Source organism: Ochotona curzoniae, unplaced genomic scaffold (genome assembly GCF_017591425.1).
Source record: "Ochotona curzoniae isolate NIBS_2020 unplaced genomic scaffold, NIBS_Ocur_1.0 contig_1071, whole genome shotgun sequence".
Taxonomy (NCBI): domain Eukaryota; kingdom Metazoa; phylum Chordata; class Mammalia; order Lagomorpha; family Ochotonidae; genus Ochotona; species Ochotona curzoniae.
The window spans coordinates 285,266-306,133 of record NW_024464939.1 but is presented as its reverse complement, the minus strand read 5'-3'; the positions used below and the strand labels follow the sequence as shown (position 1 = coordinate 306,133).

Below are 20,868 nucleotides of genomic sequence, written 5' to 3'. Positions count from 1 at the left end.
GTTTAAATCTTGGCTCCCTTACCTAGTTCAGCGTCGAATATGCAAGCTGGAAGGCAACACTTGATACCTCAAGTGGTTTGGTTCCTGCATCCCACTTTGGAGACCGGGGTTGTGTTCGTGGCTCTCAGCTTCAACTTCTCTCAGTCTTGGCTATTGTTGGCATTTGGGGGAATGAATCAATGGATGCGAAATCTTGTCTGTTTCTCTGCCTTTTTAAAACAATTATTTTGAAAGAGCATGGACATCTTTTAGATTATAAGACAAGCATTTCTCAATAAAACTCTGATTTCTACTGAGTTATTTAGATTTTATAGCAGAAGCATTTTCTAAATGCATAGCATTCAAAAGTCCTGTCCTGGTTTTAAATATGGAATAAATAGCTAGGCTCAACAAGAGTTGTATTTAGAGTTGCTCCTCTAGTAAGGGCAAAGGTCATTACTAAAAGTGTCAGACTTATCTGCATATAACATCATTCAAGTAGAAGCCACATGTTTTTTGCTATATATATATAATTTATATATATTTATTTTGAATTTTTGAATTATGTGGCACAATTTTGTATAGACTGGGATTTCACCCCAAACTCCCACCCCTGACAGATTTTCCCCATTTTACCACAATAGTATAGTTCTTAATTTTCAGTGTACCTCAACATTGCTGGTACAGACAATGTCTGACAGTCCAGCATCCCATTGACTACGCATGTTCAACAGTTTCATTTGGAATCCGTCTTTCGTCTGGAAGCATGAATGCATGTTGCATTATACTCCCACATCTGGATATGATATAACCCGGTACTCATCATTATACATTTCCATAATTGAGCAGCCATGAAACCAGGTCAACAACTGGTAAGAGTTAGGACAACAGCCTCAACAACAATAACGACAACAAATTACAGCACCATGAAAAACGCCACTGAGTAACCATCACATGGGTCACAACAAGGAAACACAAAAGTTTCTTGGGAAAAATAATGCCACCGTGTAATCCATGAAGCAGCAACGAATTCAACAGGAGAAAAAGAAGTATTTGGAATAAATAAAACTGAAATAAGAACATTAAAACACATGCGATTCAGCCAAGGGAAAAAAAAACAGTATGAGTTGGATTATTGAAGTTACACTTTCCATGCTGGTTTCCTTATATAAGAGAGAATATATGATACTTATTCTTTTGTGATTGACTCATTTCACTGAGCATAATGGTCTTTGGTTGGAACCACCTAGTTGAAAAGAGTATAATTCCATTCTTCTTAATAGCTGAATAATATTCCATGGAGTAGATGTACCACAGCTTCTTTAACCACTCTTCTTTGGACGCACATCTGGATTGTTTCCATGTCTTTGCTATTGTGAATTGTGTTGGTGCAAATATAGGAGTACAGATCCTCTTCTCATATGTAAATTTCATTTCTATTGGGTATATTCCGAGGAGTGGGATAACTGGGTCATATGGCAGGTTTATTTGCAATTCTCCAAGCACTCTCCATATTGATTTCCACAGCAGTTGTATTAGCCTACACTCGCACCATCAGTGAAGGAGGGTGCCTTTCTCCCCACATCCATGCCAGCGAGTGTTGTTAGTAAAGTTCTGAATGTAGGCCAGTCTCACTGGAGTTAGGTGGTACCTCAACGTGGTTTTCATTTGTATCTCTCTAATGGCTAGGGTGCTTGAACATCTTTTCATATGTCTGTTCTCCATTTGAATCTGTTCTTTTGAAAAATGTCTGTGCATTTTCTTCACCACCCTCTTTTTTTTAAATTTTGTTTGTTTGTTTGTTTGTTTGTTTTGTTTTGTAACTGTCCCTGGGTTTGTGAAGCTCTTTGTAAGTCTTGGATATCAGTCCCCTATCACTTGTGTAGTATGCAAAAATTTTCTCTCATTCTATTGGTTGCTTCTTCACTTTGTTAATTGTTTCCTTTGCTGTACAGAAGCTTTTTAGTTTTATGTAGTTCCATTTATTCTTTTTGGCTTTAATTGTCTTTGCTTTTGGCATCTTTTCTAAGAAGTTTTTCCCCGTTCCTATATTTTGGAGTGCGCTTCGTATATTTTCCTTTAACAGTTTGATGGTTTCTGAGTGTAGATTTAGGTCTTTGAACCAGTTGGAGCTGATTTTTTGTGTAATGTGACAGGTATGGGCCTTGCTTCTGCATTCTGTAAGCTGCTATCCAGAAGTCCAAACAGTATTTGTTGAATACACCAGGATTTTTCCCCTGGATTGTTTTTAGGTTTCTTGTCAAAGATTAGCCGACTATACATGTGTGAGCTCCCTTCTGGTGTTTCTATTCTGTTCCATTGACCTTCTCTGTTTCTGTACCAGTACCAGACTGTTTTGAGAACCCCTACTCTGCAGTATGTCTTGAGGTCTGGAATTATGATTCCTCCAGCTTGCTTTCTATTTTTCAGGATACCATTGGCTATTCATGGTCTGTTGTGCTTCCAGAGGAACTTTTGTACCTTCTTTTCTATTTCCGAGAGGAATGTTGTTGGGATTTTGATTGGGATTGTGTTCAATCTGTATGTTGCTTTTGGTAATATGGTCATTTTGATGATATTCCTGCCAATCCAGGAACATGGTAAGTTTCTCCATTTTTCTTTTTTTTTTAAGATTTATTTATTTTTATTACAAATCTGATATACAGAGCGAAGGAGAGTAGAGAGGAAGATCTTCCGTCCGATGATTCACTCCCACAGAAGTGACCACAACGGCCGGTACTGCGCCAATCCAAAGCCGGAAACCAGGAACCTCTTCCGGGTCTCCCATGCGGGTGCAGGGTCCCAAAGCTTTGGGCCGTCCTCGACTGCTTTCCCAGGCCACAGGCAGGGAGCTGGATGGGAAGTGGAGCTGCGAGATTAGAACTGGCACCCATATGGGATCCCGGCACATTCAAGGCGAGGACTTTAGCCACTAGGCCACACTGCCGGGCCCAGTTTCTCCATTTTTCAATGTTTTATATATCCTTTTTTAATGTTTTGTAGTTTCTGTCATAGAGATCTTTCACATATTTAGTTAGCTTAATTGCTAGGTATCTAAGATCCCTTTCCTCTATTCTAAAGGGGACTATACTCTAAAATTTCTTTGTCATCCATGGAATTATCTGTGTGCACTAGTGGCATTGACTTGTGTTCATTAATTTTGTATCCTGCTACCCTGCCAAAGTCTCTTATGAGTTCCAATAGTCTCTTGACTGATTCTTTTGTTTCTCGTATGTAGAGAATCTTGTCTTCTGCAAATAGAGATCATTTCATTTCCTCTTTTACAATTTGGATTCCTTTAATTCTTTTTTCTTGCCTGTTATCTCTGGCAAGGACTTCCAATACTACATTGAAGAGCAGTGGTGACCGTGTGCATTGCTGTCTAATTCCAGATTTTAGTGGGAAGGTTTCCCATCTTTCCCCATTTAGTATGATGCTGGCATTGTGTTTTTTTTTTTTTTTCATAAATTGCTTTGATTGTGTTGTAGAATGTTTCTTCTATGCCTATCTTGCTTAGGGTTTTCAGCATGAAATAATGTTGGATTTTATCAAATGCCTTTTCTGCATCTTTTGAGAAGATCATATGGTTTTTATTTATCAATTTGTTGATGTGATATATCACATTTATTGATTTGTGAGTGTTGAACCATCCCTGCATGCCTGGGATGAATCCCACCTGGGCCAGGTGAATGATCTGCCTGATGTGCTGTTGGATTCCGTTGGCTAGTATTTTAAAATTGAGGATCTTTGCATCTATGTTCATCAGGGGTATTGGTCTGTGGTTCTTTTTCTATTATTTCTCTATCTGGTATTAAGGTGATATTAGCTTCATAGAAAGAGTTTAGAAGGATTGCCTTCTGTTGTTTGGAAAAGCTTGTGTAGGACTGGAGTGAGTTCCTCTTGAAACATTTGGTAGAATTCAGCAGTGAAGGCATCTGGTCCAGGACTTTTCTTGATTGGGAGGACATTAATTAGTGATTCAATCTCTGTGCATGTTATTGGTCTATTTAGAATGTTAATTGCTTCTTGATTCAATTTTGGTGGATTGTATGTGTCCAAAAATCTATCCATCTCTTCTAGGTCTTCTGATTTGTTTATGTATAGTTGCTTATAATAGTTCTTGATGATTCTTTGTATTTCTGAGGTATCTGTTGTTTTATCTCCTTTCTCGTCTCTGATGTTATTGATGTGTTTTCTTTCCCTCCTTTTTTTTTTTTTGATTAGTTGGGCTAGTGGGGAGTCTATTTTGTTGATTTTCTCAAAGAACCAGCTCTTTGATTGATGGATCTTATTTATAGTTCTCTTGCTCTCTATTTGGTTTATTTCCTCCCTTATTTTGATGATTTATTTTCTCCTACTAATCTTGGGATTGCTTTGTTGTTGTTTTTCTAGTTCCTTCAACTGTAAGGTTAGCTGATTTACTTGATGCCTTTCGAATTTCTTAGCATAAGCGTTGATTGAGATGAACTTTCCTCTTAACACTGCCTTGATTGTGTCCCATAAGTTTTGATATGTTGTATTGTTGGCTTCATTTATTTGAAGAAATTTTTAAATTTCCCCTTTGATTTTCTCTCTAACCCATTATTCATTTAGTAACATGTTACTCAGTCTCCATGTATTTGTAATTCTTCCTGGGTGTTTTGACTTTTTGGTCTCTAACTTCATTCCATGATGATCTGAGAATACGCATGGTACAATTTCGATCTTTTAAAATTTACTGAGGCTTGTTTTGTGGCCTATAACATGGTCAATTCTAGAGAAGATTGCATGCACTGTTGAAAAAAAAAAGTGTATTCTCTATCTGTAGGATGAAAGCTTTGATAGATATTATCAACTAAGTCCATTTGCTTGAGTTCTGTTGTTTCTTTGCTGACTTTCTGTTGTTTTGATCTGTCCATTGATGTTGGAGAAGTATTAAGATCACCCACCATAATTGTATTGGAGTTTGTCTCTCCCTTTAAATCCATTAATGTTTGTTTCATGTAGCTAGGTGCCTTGGCATTTGGTGCATATATATTTATTATGGTGATCTCTTCTTGCTGAATGGATCGCTTGATCATTATATGGTATCCTTCTTCATCTCTTTTAATGTTTTCCACATAGGTGTCTATATCACCTGATGTAAGAATGGCTACCCTCACTCATTTTTCCTTATCATTCGCTTGGAATATCTTTTTTCCATCCTTTCATTTTCAGTTTCCTCTGATCTTTGTTAGTGAGATGTGTTTTTCCTGTAAGCAGCAGAGAGCTGGGTTTTGGTTTTTGCTCCATTTATCTAATCTACGGCATTTGGTTGATGAATTTAAACCATTTACATTCAATGTTAATATGGATAGGTGGCAGTTTGGTTGTCATCTTAGTAATGTGTTGTTCTTTGGTTGAGTCTTCTGTTGGCCTTTTAGTGGGATGTTCTCCACATATGCCTTTGGCTTTCGTAGCTGCTATGCCTTTTCTTTTGCTAGAACATCTTTGAGTATGAGCTGTAGGGCAGGTTTGGAGGACACGAATTCTTGGAGTTTTTCCTTTATTGTGGAAGAAGTTTATTTCATTTTCAAAGACAAAGGAGAGTTTTGCAAGATGCTTGATTCTGGGCTGAAAATTTTCCCATTTAAAGTCTGGAATATGTCACTGCATTCTCTCCTGGCTTGCAATGTTTCCTCTGAGAGGTCAACTGTGAGTTTGATTGGGGTTCCTCTATAGATCACTTGATTTATGTCACGTGCACATTTAAGGATTTTTTCCCTTATTTTCAACTGAGGAGAGCTTGATTATCATGTGTCCTGGTGAAGGTCGCTTTTTGTCAACTCTGTTGGGACTTCCGTGCCCCTCCTAGATTTTATTTCCCAGAAGCCACATGTTTTTAATAACCCAGTCAAAAAAAGTCAAATATACCATATCCTGGCCAGTTTTCATTGGTTAGAACTCTTATATAAAACACTTGAATTCCAAGTCGTGGAATGCAGACTTTACCTCCTGGTAGGAAAAGGGTCAATAAATGTGAAACTATGTCATGAAACTACCACAATAAGCCTTGACATAGCAACAGAATAGACCACTGTGCAGCAAGGGAAGAAAGGAGGCAACCCTGTATATTCTGAGTGGTAGAATTGCCAGAACACTGAAGTGAACAAAGCAAGATGAATGACAGTCTAACATATACTGTTATATGTAGGGAAGACAAAATAAAATGAGGATATGCTTGCTTAAAGAAATACTGAAAGGATACATATGACAGTGTTATTGGAAATTGACGTATGACTGATGGATGAAGACAAGTGTTGGAGTAACATTTCTGAGCATCCTTTTATATGGTTTTAAATTTCTTTGTTTGAGAAGCAGAAGGACACAAGAGAAAGGTACACAGAGAGATGTGCAGATAGGTCTCTGATCCCCTGCACAGATAGTCCTCAGGTGCCCTCAATGCTCCTTCTGGTCAGGAGTCAGGAATACACCTCAGGTCTGTTGGTGAGAGGCAAGGATTTAGTCAGTTGGGCCATCACTGCTGCCTCCCAGGCTTTGCGCTCACAGGAAGCTGGAGACAGGAGTAGGACTTGGGAGCTCTGATGTTAACCTCTAGGTTAAATCCCACTCTCACATTATTTTGATTTGATACACATATTTTACCAATAAAAATGTGATGTGTCTGAAAAGTAAACTACACCTTGACTACCTCATGTTATTGACCTTTTTTGGAGTTTTTCTTAATTAAATATGTTAACAAAAGTAATTTCTTAGACTGTGTCTCCAACTCTCATCCAGGTTGCAGCTTTATTTGTTGCATGTTATTATGTTTGATTGGATCCATTATTCTAGCCTGTCAAGATCGTCACAGGAAGAACCCTATTAAGACATTGGAAGCTTACAATGGTGTCCACATGCTTTCCTCCACAGCCATATTGGTATCATTTAGGAGGCATTTCCAGTCTTTTTTAGCTGGAAGCTTAGTTTTTACATTTGGCAGGTAGAAGAGGGGGAAAGGGAGTCTGAAAACTGTAACATTTGAATTCTACCCATTCATTAAATTCTTTCAGACAATCTTTTCTTGTCTCTACTGCTAGAAGATGAATGTTCCCAAAGCTGTATGTCCAGACATGTCTGTTATATATAGTAATTCTTATTTATGTGTGTGATTATACACACACAGACACACATATCTATATATATCTATACCAAGATATATAGATATATACACAAGCACAGAGATAAGCAGAGAGATAATTTCTCTTCCTTTAATCTCTGGGCCCTAACTGCTACAACCTCTTGCATTAATCTTATATGTCTAAGCATTCAACAAATGTTAGGTATGTGAATGAGTGTTAAACTGAGAAAACAGGGAAAGATGGCATGAAGTAGTGAAACATTGTGTGGGGAGCTGGGGGTTATGAGACCAAAATACCAAAGAGATCCAAGTCATATTCCTTTCCTCATTAGAAATACACACATGGCAAAAGAAAGAACTCTAGGGCTATATTCTTTTTAATATTGTTTACATAGTTGGGAAGGATGTATGCCCATGGGGGCCTCCAATTGGAGTGGAGAAGATCAGCTATGGAGGAAAGTGGGTGGGACAAATGCTGCTTTTTTTTTTTTTTTTTTTCCTCCTGTGTCTGCAGGGAAGGAGAAGGAGGGTCCACTTTTTGCTGTCAAGCAACAGCAGCATCTGGAGTTGGAGGATGGTCATTTGATGACACTTAGAGACCTCAATGTGGGGAAGATGGTTCCAAGGGTGTTAGTTGAGTGGTTTCCATAGTTCTGAGTGGCTGTTGGTTTCATTGCTGCCGGGTTGAGAAAAATCTCTCCGAGATCTGTTATCTGACAAGTCCACCTTAGTGCATCCATACATCCAGTAACGTGCTGCAAAGCTTGGCCAGGAGAGTAGTCCAGCCTGTTCTGCTTTCCATCCTCTGACTAGGTAGTCATTATCCCCTGCTGGCCTAGATGACCTGATTCTCGTGTGCTCCAGCCAGTGCAGGGTCAGGTGTGATCTGCCAATTGTACCAGCCAATGCAAATACCAGTGAATGCAAACTGTCTGGTCAGTTTCAATCTCATATCTCAAGCAAGCCAATTGGTTCTGTGGCCAGCCCAGATAGCCACCACAGATGTGGTCCTTATGCACACAAGCAGGTACCATGAACATGCTCAGGGCAACTCCCAATAACCCCTACCAGGCTCTCCCTTAGCCCTGGTTTTTTGCAAGTGCCAGTCTCTGCTGCAGCCTAACTTGGCACAGCCCAAATCCCATCTGGTTCTCATGCACACCCATGGTTGCTACACTTAGTTCAGCCCACCCTGCCCCAAGACACCACCTTCATGTGTGCCAACAGGTGTTACCACGTTGTTCAGCCTGGCCAGCCCCCAGCCCTGAATCCTGGGCTCACCAGTGGTAGGTACGGCCTAGTTGGGGAGTGCCCATATTTGCCCAGCTAGGTATGTTCCCAGCCCTGCACCTGCCAAGTGATACTGCAGTCCAGCCTGACATGACTTGCACCTCTTCATGACACTTGCCAGTGGTACTGTGGCTTAGCCTGGCTGGCTTGCACCCTTTCTGGCTGTCTCTCATGCTTGCAGGTACGGGAGCCTAGACCAACCTGGCTCATTCCTAATTCCAGCTCTTGGTCACCCTTGAAAGCAACAGCTCAGTAAGGGAACCTCCAGGTCTCCCCTATTTAATGACACTTAGAGACTCCCCTACTGGGCCTGCTCCCAGCTCTGGGTCTTGCATATGCCAGCGGGTTCTGTGTGCTGGTCTTAGATGGCCAACTCCTTTCTTGGCATTTTGGAACAGGCGCTATAACCTGGCTCATCCCAGTCCAGCTCTTGCCAGTGAGTGCAACAGCTTGGCCTGGCCCACTCCCAGCTCTAGCCCTCATGTGAACTGGCGGCTCCAGCTCAGCCTGTCCTGTACCCCATCCTCACTCTCATTCATTTCAGCATGCTGTGAAATGACCCTGCCCATCGCACTCCCAGATCCAGCTAATAAGTAAGCCAGTGGGTGCTGCAGCCCATCCCTAGCTTGTTGCCCGCCCAAGCTCTTGTGCTCACCAGTGGAAGCCACAGCCTAGCAGTGTGGTTCCCCTAATTCCCCTACCAGCCCTGCTCCTACCGAAAGGATTTTTTAAAACTAAATTTATGACCTTTACATAGTTAAGATTGATGTGTGCCCATGTGGACCACTGATTAAGGAGGGGAAGGGTCAAGGAGTGGGGGAAAGTGGATGAGACAATTGCTTTCAATTTTTTTTTCTTGTATCTGGGATAAGAAGGGAGAGAAGGGGAGAGAGCCGCTTTCAGCAGCCTAACCGCATCAGTACCTGTGGATGGAAGATGGCCACTTGAGCAAATGTCTTTTCCATGCTGGTGGGTTCTGCTGCCCAGATTGACATGGTCAGTCCCCAGTCCTGGCACTCATCAGTGGATACTGTGGCCTAGCCCGATTGGCCCATGCCCATCCTGGTTCTCTCCAAGGGTTCCGCAGCCTGACCCAACCTGGCCCACTCCCAGACTTGGATCTTATGTGACTTGGTGGGTCCCATGACATAGCCTGACCTGTCCCACACCTGTTCTGGTTTTTGCAAGTGCCAGCAGGTGCTGGAACCTAGCCTATTCTGGCTCACTCCCAGACCCAACCCATATGCATGCCCAGGGTACTGCAGCGTTGCCCAGCCTGGTCTGTCCATAGCCCCAGTACTCGCACTCACTAGTGGGAGCTACAGCCCAGCACATTATCTTCAGAGCTCCCCCACCAGGCCTAGTCTCTACCCCAGGCCTTGTGCATCCTGGCAAGTGCTTTGAGCCAGCCTGGCATAGCCTGCCTACAGTCTGAGCTCTTGCTGGATTGTGTTGCAGCCTAGCCCAGCCAGTTGCAGCCCACAACCTGTCCTGGCTGTTATGCATCCCAGCAGGTAATAGCTTGTCTTTTCTGTTTGTTTAGCAATTTCTGTATTTTGAAATGAAGCTTAGTTAACCCAGAAGCTACAAACTTATAAGTAATAATTTTTTTAAAGATTTATTTATTTATTGGAAAGGCAGATATACAGAGAGGAGGAGGGACAGAGAGGAAGATCTTCCGTCCGATGATTCGCTCCCCAAGTGAGCGCAACAGCCTGTGCTATGCCAATCCAAAGCCAAGAGCCAGGAACTTCTTCCAAGTATCCCACACGGGTGCAGGGTCCCAAAGCTTTGGGCCGTCCTTGACTGCTTTCCCAGGCCACAGGCAGGGAGCTGGATAGGAAGTGGAGCTTCTGGGATTAGAACCGGCGCCCATATGGGATCCAGGGCGCATTCAAGGCGAGGACTTTAGCCGCTAGGCCACGCTGCCGGGCCCCTAAGTAATAAAATTTAAGGTTTTATCTACTAAATATCTTTCAGCAATAGAATTGACTCTAAGACTTATGGTTCAGTCTTCTGGTAAATATGCACCAGATTCTAAACTTAGTCAATTATTGACTTTTTATCCCAAATCACAACTGACTGTTCCCTAAGTCAGTTTAAAAATGGAAGGAATATTTCATAGAAAAGCACAACGTGTAGTGATTTGTGTATTTTACCATTTAGTTCTTTTGAACTTGAACATTGTATACTACTGTTTCATATAATGAGGCAAATAAAATGCTACAAATTCAGTTAACTATATTGTCTCTCATACATGGAGGTCATTTTCCTCTGCTCTCTTATCTAAAAATATCTTATGTTTTGGTTCAGTTGCTAGTAAGCACTCTTTATTAATAGCTCTTAACACTTGTAATCTGTGAGTTGTCATTTAATGTATTTGTGTAGTTGTACAGAAGAAGTATATTGTTTTACCTGACAACTTACATGCTATCTATCATAGTCAGTGAAGTAAAATTCCTAGGAAGAAGTGACAGAATCAGCATTCTTTATTATTTTTTCATTGGAAAGGCGGATATACAGAGAGGAGAGACAGAGAGGAAGATCTTCCGTCCGATGATTCACTCCCCAAGTGAGCGCAACGGCCGATACCATGCCGATCCGAAGCCAGGAGCCTCTTCCGGGTCTCCCACGCGGGTGCAGGGTCCCAAAGCTTTGGGCTGTCCTCGACTGCTTTCCCAGGCCACAGGCAGGGAGCTGGAAGGGAAGCGGGGCTGCCGGGATTAGAACCGGCGCCCATATGGGATCCCGGGCGTGCAAGGTGAGGACCTTAACCACTGCGCCACCGCGCCGGGCCCGCAGTTAATTTTTTAACTTTAATTTTTTTAACCAACAAAAAAATCATTCTCCTGAATAAAAACAGACACAAACAGGATGATTAGTCACTTGCGAGAGGCGTATGTAGTCAGAAGTAGTCAGTAGTTGGAAAAAGCACTAGTGCCTCAGGTGCATGAATTATTACGATAAACGGGACATTTCACTGCAAGAAATATGCACATTAGAGGAGAAGCTGCTGCCGTTTACAACATGGTCCTTAGTAGGTCACTGCATGTCTTTTTATTGCTGTCTTCAGTAGGGTGGCGGTCTTTTGACACAGCTCAAATGCCTGAGACCTCCAAGGTAGAAGAGAGTGGCAGGCACTCTTCATCATGACCTGTGTGTGTGGACACCTGATTTGCTGAACCTGTGAATAAGCTCCCAGAAGCAGCACTGGAGGGGCTAGGGTGTTGAGTGGTATCGATCCCAAGCTGACACTACAACTGCACTTCCTAAGGTGTTCTGGTTTTCTGGAATTTCTCTTTGGAGGCATTAGTGATGAAAATGTATAGAATGGTTGCATTGCAGGAAGAGATGCTAAAATGTGCCAAGATGGGTTTGTTACCATACTTCCCTGGTTTTTCAGCCCATTCCCTAACCCTGAAACACACTGTTTAGTTGGATGTAGAGGCTATCACTTACGCTTCCCCCGCCAAGTCCCCTGCACACATGTCCTAACACAGTACTAACACTCCAGACTGTAACTGCAGTTTTAGAATGTGAGTTTCTTGAGCCCTGGCAGCATGATCATTCTCCATGCATCCCTGACACGCATCGAGCACAGGGCCTGGGCCACAGGAAATGCTGGAGTACTTGTGACTGAACATGTGTCAACTCTGTCAAGTCCACCATGGAGTGCCTGGCTGGCCACTGCTTTTCCCGACGGAGAACCTGAAGGCTTTTTTACTTTCTCTGGCATCGGAGCTCATAGATAGCGGCCCTATAATACCCCTTTAGTTGAGAAATCAGCATTACCCCAGAGCACCTGGCAGACTGAGAATAACAAGTAAGTTTAGTGAAGGTGTGACCGAGATCCAAACTCCTGTACCTTTCAGGTGTTTCACAGTGGCTTTATTTGCTACAGCTTGCCCGCGGATATTGCTTCCGGTTTAAGGCCCATGGGTGAGAGAACATTTGGTTAGAGAACAAAGTTGGCAACCTTGCTGGTTTCCAAGTATGTCTGCTCTAGATATATATTCAGGAACTGGGAAGACAGTTTCAAGGGAGGAACTGGAGCCACAGAACTAAAACTCCATTTGTAATCTGATGATCACCTTCTCTTTAGTGTCTAAGTGCTGCTATTTAGCCTGCTATGCAATTTATATATATATATATATATATATAACCAATTCTGATTGGAAGCAGGCAGCACAGCCCAGTGGGGTCATCTCATGCTGCAATGCGTAGCCTGCACTGAGGAGCAGCCACACCAGGGTGCATGCGGATCTCTGGAATGCGTACTTGTCTGTGTCTTAGTGAAAGGAGCGTGTTCCTGGCCATCTCTGGGGATGGACAGGTGAGTAGGTAGGTAGGTTTTATGCAGTGTTAGATCTTATTCAGTGTTCCTAACTCCTTGAGTCTGAGCTTGCTTCTGTTGAGTCATGCCGGGAATGATCTGGTATCTCATTCTCTTTGACTGTGATTCCATGTTTCATCCACCAGCAATACACTCTGAGAATTACTTTTACTTTTAAGATGAGTATTAAATCCTGGAAGTCCACCTCAGTTCAGTGTTACATTTCTATCCTCTTTGGTTTAGCTTCCTTAAGAGATGAGATTTCTGACTATATATATGTATATATTCATTCTTGACCTTGCTTTGTACTTATCTTCCTGAAGCACATTATGAGTTGACACTCTAGGCCAGCACCATGGCATGGTAGGCTAAGCATCTGCCTGTGGCACTGCCATCCCATTTGGGCAACAGTCTGTGTTCTGGCTGCTCCATTTCTCATGCGGCTGCCAGCTTATGACCTGGGAAAGAAGTAGAGGAGGATGGCTCAAGTCTTGGGACCACTGCACTCACATGGGAGACCCAGAAGAGGCTCCTGGATCCTGGTTTTAGGTTAGCTCAGCTCTGGTCACTGCCACCATTTGGGACTTGAACCAGTGAATGGAAAAACTTTCTTTCTCTCCTCTCAGTATAAATTAGAAATTAGAAATTAATCTTAGAAAAAGTGGGTGAAGGCTTTGGCTCTCATCATCTTGATGCAACAGTGGCTTTTGGAGCTGTGTTTATGGAGAATGGCTTTCCCAGATAATGTACCTGCTCAGGTGAGTAATTACAGCTGCTATGGAGTGAGGGCTGGTCTTCACAGACACCAGAGGCACAGCCCTTTTCCACCTGCAAGGCCGGCCCAGAGTGACTCAGGGATTTGAGTGTCATCTCTGCTTGGGTACAAACCACATAGCCTCATTTCAAGTTTCAGTCTTTTGTAATCAGTGTCCTAACTTTCAATAGGAGACTTGGGAAGGCTGTGGATTTACCTGACACACTGCTACAATTTGCATAGTTAGACTTTGAGCTTCATTTCTGGAACTGTATTCCCTGAGTTAATTAGAAATAAGTGGTACTTCTGCAGCTTCAGTAGAAGTTCTACCATCTGCAGTGGATTGCAGCATCCTGGTTCTCTAACCATGTCTCGTAAGAGTCTAGTGCATTCATGAGGTGTCCATCCGCCTTACAAACCACGTGGCGATAATGACTGTTTGGCATAATGATTGAGTGAAGCAGCCACACACATCACCATGAAGTACAGGGGGACAATCTGATGGACCAGGCTGCTGTTGTAAGCCTATCGATTACTATCAAACCATCTCCCACTGGGAAGAACCTCAGCAAAGTCACTGAGTCTGAGTTATCTAAAGTGCTCTTCTATTTCCAGGTGTGAGGGTCTGTTTTCTAGTATTCTTACTGGTAGGAGTTTCTGTATCTGTCAACCTGGCTGAAAGATAGAAACCACCCAGAAAAAGTTCGTGCAGAGTTTCTGATGAGGTGTGGAGATATTATTAGCGAGGAAAGTGAACAGTAAATGTATTAGTCTAAGATATCAAGGAGGTAATAGGTGCTGTCACCACTAGGGCTGAAGAAAATGGAGAAACTGCAATCATTAACATTTAGGAACTTAGAGGAGTTTAGTAGACCTGAAGTGTGACTTGTGAAGCAGAGATACTGGCCAAATGGGATTGGATTTTCTGAACCTTGAATGAAGACCTCGAGGGCCTGGAGTGGGAACAGTGGCTAGCTGGTGTTGAGGGCCTTTTTGAAGGCAAATGCAAGGAAGCCAATACTGAAAAGTGGCTCAACGATGCTATGGGAGAGACGTCCTGCCAGCAGGTGAAGGAGTACTCCTTCGGAGGGCTTCCAGGACTCAGCCAGCACTTGCTAACAAATTGAATGGACAAGTCCTTTCTTCCTTCACCAGACTTGCACTGTCCCTCTGTCATTTCTTACGAACAGAGCCTATAACTGGGAGCCAGCTTGCAAAGCCAAAACACAGTTTGCAGAATGCAATTCCAGCGTCACAATGCCAAGTGCAGAGCCGGGGATTTGGAGCTCAATGTCAGTTATCTCATAGCCAGTGCGCTTTCATTGTAACCTGAATCCAGTTCGATAGATCCTTCTGAGGGTCGGGGTCCTTGGAGAAACTCAGCCCTTCCTTGACTTCTTAGTTTTAGATTGCTTGGTGAGTCCAGCAAGAGCTGCAGCTGCCCCACAGAAGCCAGTCACCCTGCACCTAACCCACACCTAATCCACAAAGATCCTGAGGGAAAAATGAACCCCTGCCATGAAAATTAGAGGTGAAAAGAGTCAGACTTTCCTCACTGGCTGCTGCTTTTTATACTTCTCTTGCTCTTTCTATAATCATTGCATCTTAAAATATCTCTTATTCTATCTTAAAATAGCTCTCATTTTTCAATTTTGATACATCATCTTTGTCGACCCGAAGGGCTGACTGTCAAGGGTTTGCTAGGGATAGAAGCGAATTAAGCTGGCCCGTAAGGCCATTGAAGACACCGAAGTAAAAACAGAGTATCCAACAAAATAATTTCAGTGTTTAAACTGCTGAAGACATATCCGGTATCTGGAAACAAATGAAGTATGGATTAGTACATCATGATGAATGAGCAAGACAAAGGGGCAGCTTGGCATAGAATAGATAAATCAGGCTGGTGTTTGTGACGGTAAGATGCAATATGAGCACTTGTGGTTTGCAGGACGGTAATGGCGATGGTTGCTTTTGAGCGTTTCAGGAAGGCCACTGCATTGTCCTTGGCATCCACATTCTTACATCCTTAGTGAGTCTCAGATTTACATGGAGATATTAACATCAAGTGGCTTTGTTTCCTACTCCATTCTTTTTCTTTTCCTGTGATTCTTCATTTTCCTTCTACTAATCTGCTTTTAACAGGTCTGATTCTTCAGAAGAGAACCAAGTTACTCACTGTTGGTTTAGTAGCTGTGGGAGAATGTCTTGAGACAATTAGTTCCTTTTACCCCGAGGGATCTGAATGACAGAGGTCAAACTATAAGAAATATCTCTAAATCAATGTAGGAAAGGGTGAGGAAGAGAAAATGGACATGACAGGTCAGGAAGTGCTGGGGCCTGGAGCACTTAGGCTGTGGCACCTGTCATTCTATTGATCTCTTAGATGATTCCATTTAGTTGTTGGGCTGGGCGCATTCACTCTTACACAGTTTTTTGTTTTTTTTTATAATACACATCTTCCATAGAATTTCAGAAGACCCTTTGCATGCTTAGATTTCAAGTGTTTTTTTTTCACCAAAATAAATTATCTTTTGTTTCAAATTTCCATGAATTTTTTGAGATCTTTGTATGTGGTATTTTTTCCAAAGAGAAAGTTTTTTTTTTTTTCTGATAAATTTCAGTAAGTGTCCTATGTACTGATTTTAACCACAGGAAGCGTCTGCCACCAGCAGGGCTGTGACGGGCACTGGTGCGTCACTCCTGACTGAACAACACGTACCCTAATCTCCTGTAGCTTGTGAGCGCTTGGTTTTAGTAAATTAATCTTCACTGGTTATTGTGCTCCCTTCTTCTACTTCCCAAGCTCCAGAAGAGTAGAGTTCAGCATATTTTTTTGTTAGCAAAAGTTTTAATTTTTGCAGCTGAAAAATTATGTAGTAGATGAGGTTTAATCTACCAGTTAAGCTATCTGCAGCCTGCTTCAGAGGACCTGAGTTCAATGCCAGGCCCCAGCTTCTGTCCTGGCTTTCTGGGAGGTGGTGGTGATACTGGCTCAAGTGATTGGATCCTTGCCACTCACATGGGAGACCTGGACTGAGTTCTGACTCCTTGTCTTGGTCCTAGTCCCAATTCAGGTTGGTTGTGTTGCTTGTGTCTGGGGAGCAAAACAACAAATGGAAGCTCTCTCAGTTCAAAAATGTTTCTTAAATTATGTTGCACAAGTCACAGAGGAAGAAATCACAGGATTCTGTTGGTTGTTATACTGTGTGATTCTTCAGCTCACACATTAGGAGGCTAGTGTTGCAGCACTGTAGGTTAAGCTGCAGCCTGTAATGCTGGCATACCGTATTGGTACTGTTTCTAGTCTCAGCTGTTCCACTTTCAATTCGGCTCCAAGACCTTAGTATTTGGGCCTCTGCCAGTCATGTGGAAGATCTAGCTAGATTTGTAGATTCTCGGCCTTGGCCTGGCCCAGGCCCAGCGTTGTGTACATTTGAAGAAGTGACTTGGTAGGTGGAAGATGCCTGTTTCTCTTTCTCTCTGTAATTCTGCCTTACAAACAAACAAATCATTTAAAAGATCATCCATTGAAATATAGGAGGTTCTGTTGAGCAAAGCCTTCGTATAAAGTGGATGGCCTTCATTGTCCTTGCATGCAGTGACAATATGCTTCTGCCTTCCCTTATCCAAAGCACACTTGGTTTCTTTATGCAATTATCTTTACATTTCTTCTTTACCATTCTATGTAAAATGGAGACCTTGGATTAAAGGAAACCTACTTTATTTTGTAATGCAAGGAAATCGTAAAAGAAGAAACCACTTTTTATTAATAGTGGTCTTTACAACTGTTAAAAATTGCACTCACAGGTATGTAGTTAGATATATACACATATATATATTTTTTTTAAAGGTTTATTTTATTTTTGTTGCAAAGTCAGATATACAAAAAGTAGGAGAGATGGACCAGAAGATCTTCCATCCAATGATCCACTCCCCAAATGACTGCAATAGCCAGTGCTCTGCTGACCCAAAGCCAGCAACTCTTCTGGGTCTCCCACAGAGGTGCAGGGTCCCAAGGCTTTGGGCCGTCCTCGACTGCTTTCCCAGGCTACAAGCAGGGAGCTGGATGGGAAGCATGGCTGCCAGTATTAGAACCGGCACCCATATGGGATCCTGGCGAGGACTTTAGCCGCTAGACCACTACACCGGACCCTTGATATATATTCTTTGCCCAGAATACTGGCTTCGGTTTTGAGAGCTGAGAATGAAATCTGCAAATTGCCAAACTTTCAGTAAGTTGTTGACTCATTGTTACATTACTTTGTTTTTATCTTCTTGATGAATATGTTGCAGGTCACTCTGGATCCATCTAAAATTTCCTTAAAACCTTAAGTTGTTTTTATCATTGAAGACATGAATGTCTTCTCTTCAGATGCAGTGTTTGGCAGTGTTCTGGTTTAAGCTTCCCAGAAATGCACACACACTGTCTTAGCAGAGTGACTTCTTTCGGAGCTGTAGCTGCTGCAGAATTTCTTCTAAATCATTTGAATGAATAATGCTTGTTCAGCTTTGACAGCCGGAAAAAAAAAAAGCAACTATATGCTAAGTGTAAAAGAGCCAGATATGAGGATCTTATACATATCACATTACATTATGCTCTAACTCGTCTGAAACTTTTCAGACTTCAACAATCTAATTCAGTTGGTGAAAACCTCATTTAAATATTATGCTTTTTCATGATAGGCTCATGTGATTGTGTTTCGTGGTATAACAGAAGCCCAGCCACAGATCTTCGGTCATGTGTTATGGTCTTGCTCAATCCAGGGATCTTAAGACAATAGCATTTCCTGAAAGGGCCTTCTGTACTTGAAACAGCCCCAAAAGGGGATGAGGCAGTCTGCCTTAGAAATCCCAATTCCGGGATATTATATCAAGATTGCTTTTTAATTTGTGTACCTTCCGGTAGATGGCAACTTGTCTCTGAAATGGAGCATCTACTTCTTGCACACTCAGACAGCTTTAAATCTCTCTCTCTCAAAAACCAAAAACAATAGTCTCCCCACCATCCCTTCCAAATACAGATTAGTTCATGTTTATGTGGCTTTGCATTAAGAGAATTTTCAAGCATATTTAAAAGTACTATGAATAGGGGTTTGTGTTATGGTGCGTACGATTAAGCCAGCACCAGTTGGAGTTCTAGCTGCTCTGATTCAATCCAATTTGGTGCAAATGTGCCTGGGAAGGCAGTGGAACTGTCACCCGTGTGGGAGACCTGGATGGAATAACTGGATCATTGCTTTGGCCTGGTGTAGCCCCCATTCGTTATGGCCAGTTGGGGAGTGAGCTAGCAGATAGGGGATCCCTTTCATTTTTGCCTCTTCTCTCTGCCACTCTTTCAAATCAGTTAGTCTTTAAATGATGTGTGCATGAGAATATGACTTTCCATGTCATCATGGTCGTTGGTTATCAGTGTTTTGTTTCATCTGTTTCTCCATTTTTTAATTTGTCTTGTTGATATTCTTGGAATACTCAACCCCCTGACATCACATTTTTATATGTAAATTTTAATGGATCTCTTAGATTTTTAATGGTAAGTAAACATTTGAGAATAGGAGTGGTTGAATTTCCTTCAACTTCTGTGTGTGTGTTTGCGATTAATATAGTTCTCATCCTTCTTTCATGTTGATAAGTTTAGTTTCTCTTGATTCATTTTCATCGCTCCTTGACTACTTCCAGAACCTTATTTTATTCTTGTCACAGCCAGCAGTAATTATATTGGCTCCAGTATAAGGTGGGAGCATGCCAGTGCACTGTGTTTGCATTTGTATAACTGATTTTCATTGGCTATTTATGCTTCCAGGTGGTCCAATCCCAAGACTTTGCCCTGAGACTACTCTGCAATTACAGGCTTAATGAAATACTGCATGGGAATAGGATTGATATGTTGAGTTCAAGTTAATAAGAAGGAAACTGGGTCATTGGGAAACACCCAAGCAAGCAGGATTTAGATGCTATCAGAGAGTGAAAAAATATTTTCAGTAGATGCTGTGACTCAGCAAGTTAAGCTGCCACTGGGATCCAGCATTTTCATATTTGAGGGCCGATTCAAGTTTTGGCTACTTCATGTTATTTCATGTTTTGATTCCAGCTTTCTACTAAAGTACCTTGGAAGGCAGCAAATGTTGGCTCAAATACTTGGGCACCTGCCACCCATGTGGGAAACCCAATGGAGTTCCTGGCTTCCAGTTTTGTCTCATCTAGCCTTGGCTGTTTTGGACATTTGGGGAGCAGGCCATCAGATGGAAAATCTTTTCATCTCTTTCTCCCTCTCTTATTTACTCCGTTTTTCAAATAAAATCTGATTCGGTGGCCAATATCTTTTCAGCGGAACTCCCACCTCCATATACAGCCATCGCAAGCCCAGATGCCAGTGGTATTCCTGTAATAAACTGCCGTGTGTGCCAGTCGCTAATCAATCTGGATGGCAAACTTCATCAGCATGTGGTTAAGTGCACCGTTTGCAATGAAGCTACGGTAAGTGAGCATTTCCACTGAAAGCATACCTTGTTCTCTGACATCTTATTCTCAATGAAATACCTCAAAATTATTTCTTGAAAGTAGATATGGACTGGATACAAATACAGCAGTTTGCTTTGACTTTCCTTTTGTCCATCTGTTTTTATCACACAGGTGTGTCTCCATGGACTTAGAGGTGATCTCATCAAGAAATTTTCATAGTGAATTTAAACATAATGCCACTTGATTCTTCGCTCTCTGAATTGAGACTGATCCTGGCAGTGGCTTTGTAATTATCCCCAGTGACTATCCATATCATGACTGTATACATTCTAGTTTTCCCTAAAATGAAAATATGTTCAACTTGGCTTTCTTCTTAAGTGGAAACTCGCTTTACATCTAAAGGATGTCAGTATTTTTGGGGGCAGGGAGCTCTGTGATTATGTGTTTGTTATTCACACTTGTGCCAAAGTGTTTGCAAAAAGATTGACATTTTATACTATTTATTAGATAGTAAGTTTAGTGAAATGTTAAATTGGAACTTTTTTTAAAAAAAAAATGAAGATTGGGAAGAGCAGATGAAGTTTGAGCAATATTTTTACAGTTTCAAGTTGTAAACTGATAAAGTATGTCTTGATTTAGGTAAAACATATTTCCACTTTCATCATTAGGCTTTATTTAAAAATATTTTATGCCTCAGCATCTGTAATTAAATATTAATATAAATTCTGCTGTTTGTATGTTTAATTCAAAAAAAATCTAAAGACAGCTGATTATTATTGTCTGTAAAAGCTATTCAGTATGGAAACCGGGCTTTATATGTTTTGTAGAAAAGTGAAAAAACACCTTAGGCATGAATCAATATGTTTCATTGTAAATATTCTTTCCTATGAGCAACATTATTTGTGGATAAATAGGTGATTGCTACAAAACTTACTATTTTCTTTGTAAATTGAC

At 41.7% G+C, this 20,868-nt stretch overlaps 1 protein-coding gene across 1 annotated transcript in view; it reads left to right on the top strand.

Annotated features, from left to right (window-relative positions):
- Nucleotides 1-20,868, top strand: part of PIP4P2 (phosphatidylinositol-4,5-bisphosphate 4-phosphatase 2) — a 64,113-nt gene that overhangs the window by 15,893 nt on the left and 27,352 nt on the right. The window contains exon 2 of the mRNA XM_040995149.1: nucleotides 19,781-19,929. Coding sequence (XP_040851083.1) covers nucleotides 19,781-19,929 — 149 coding nt within the window. The remainder of the gene's footprint in view (nucleotides 1-19,780; nucleotides 19,930-20,868) is intronic.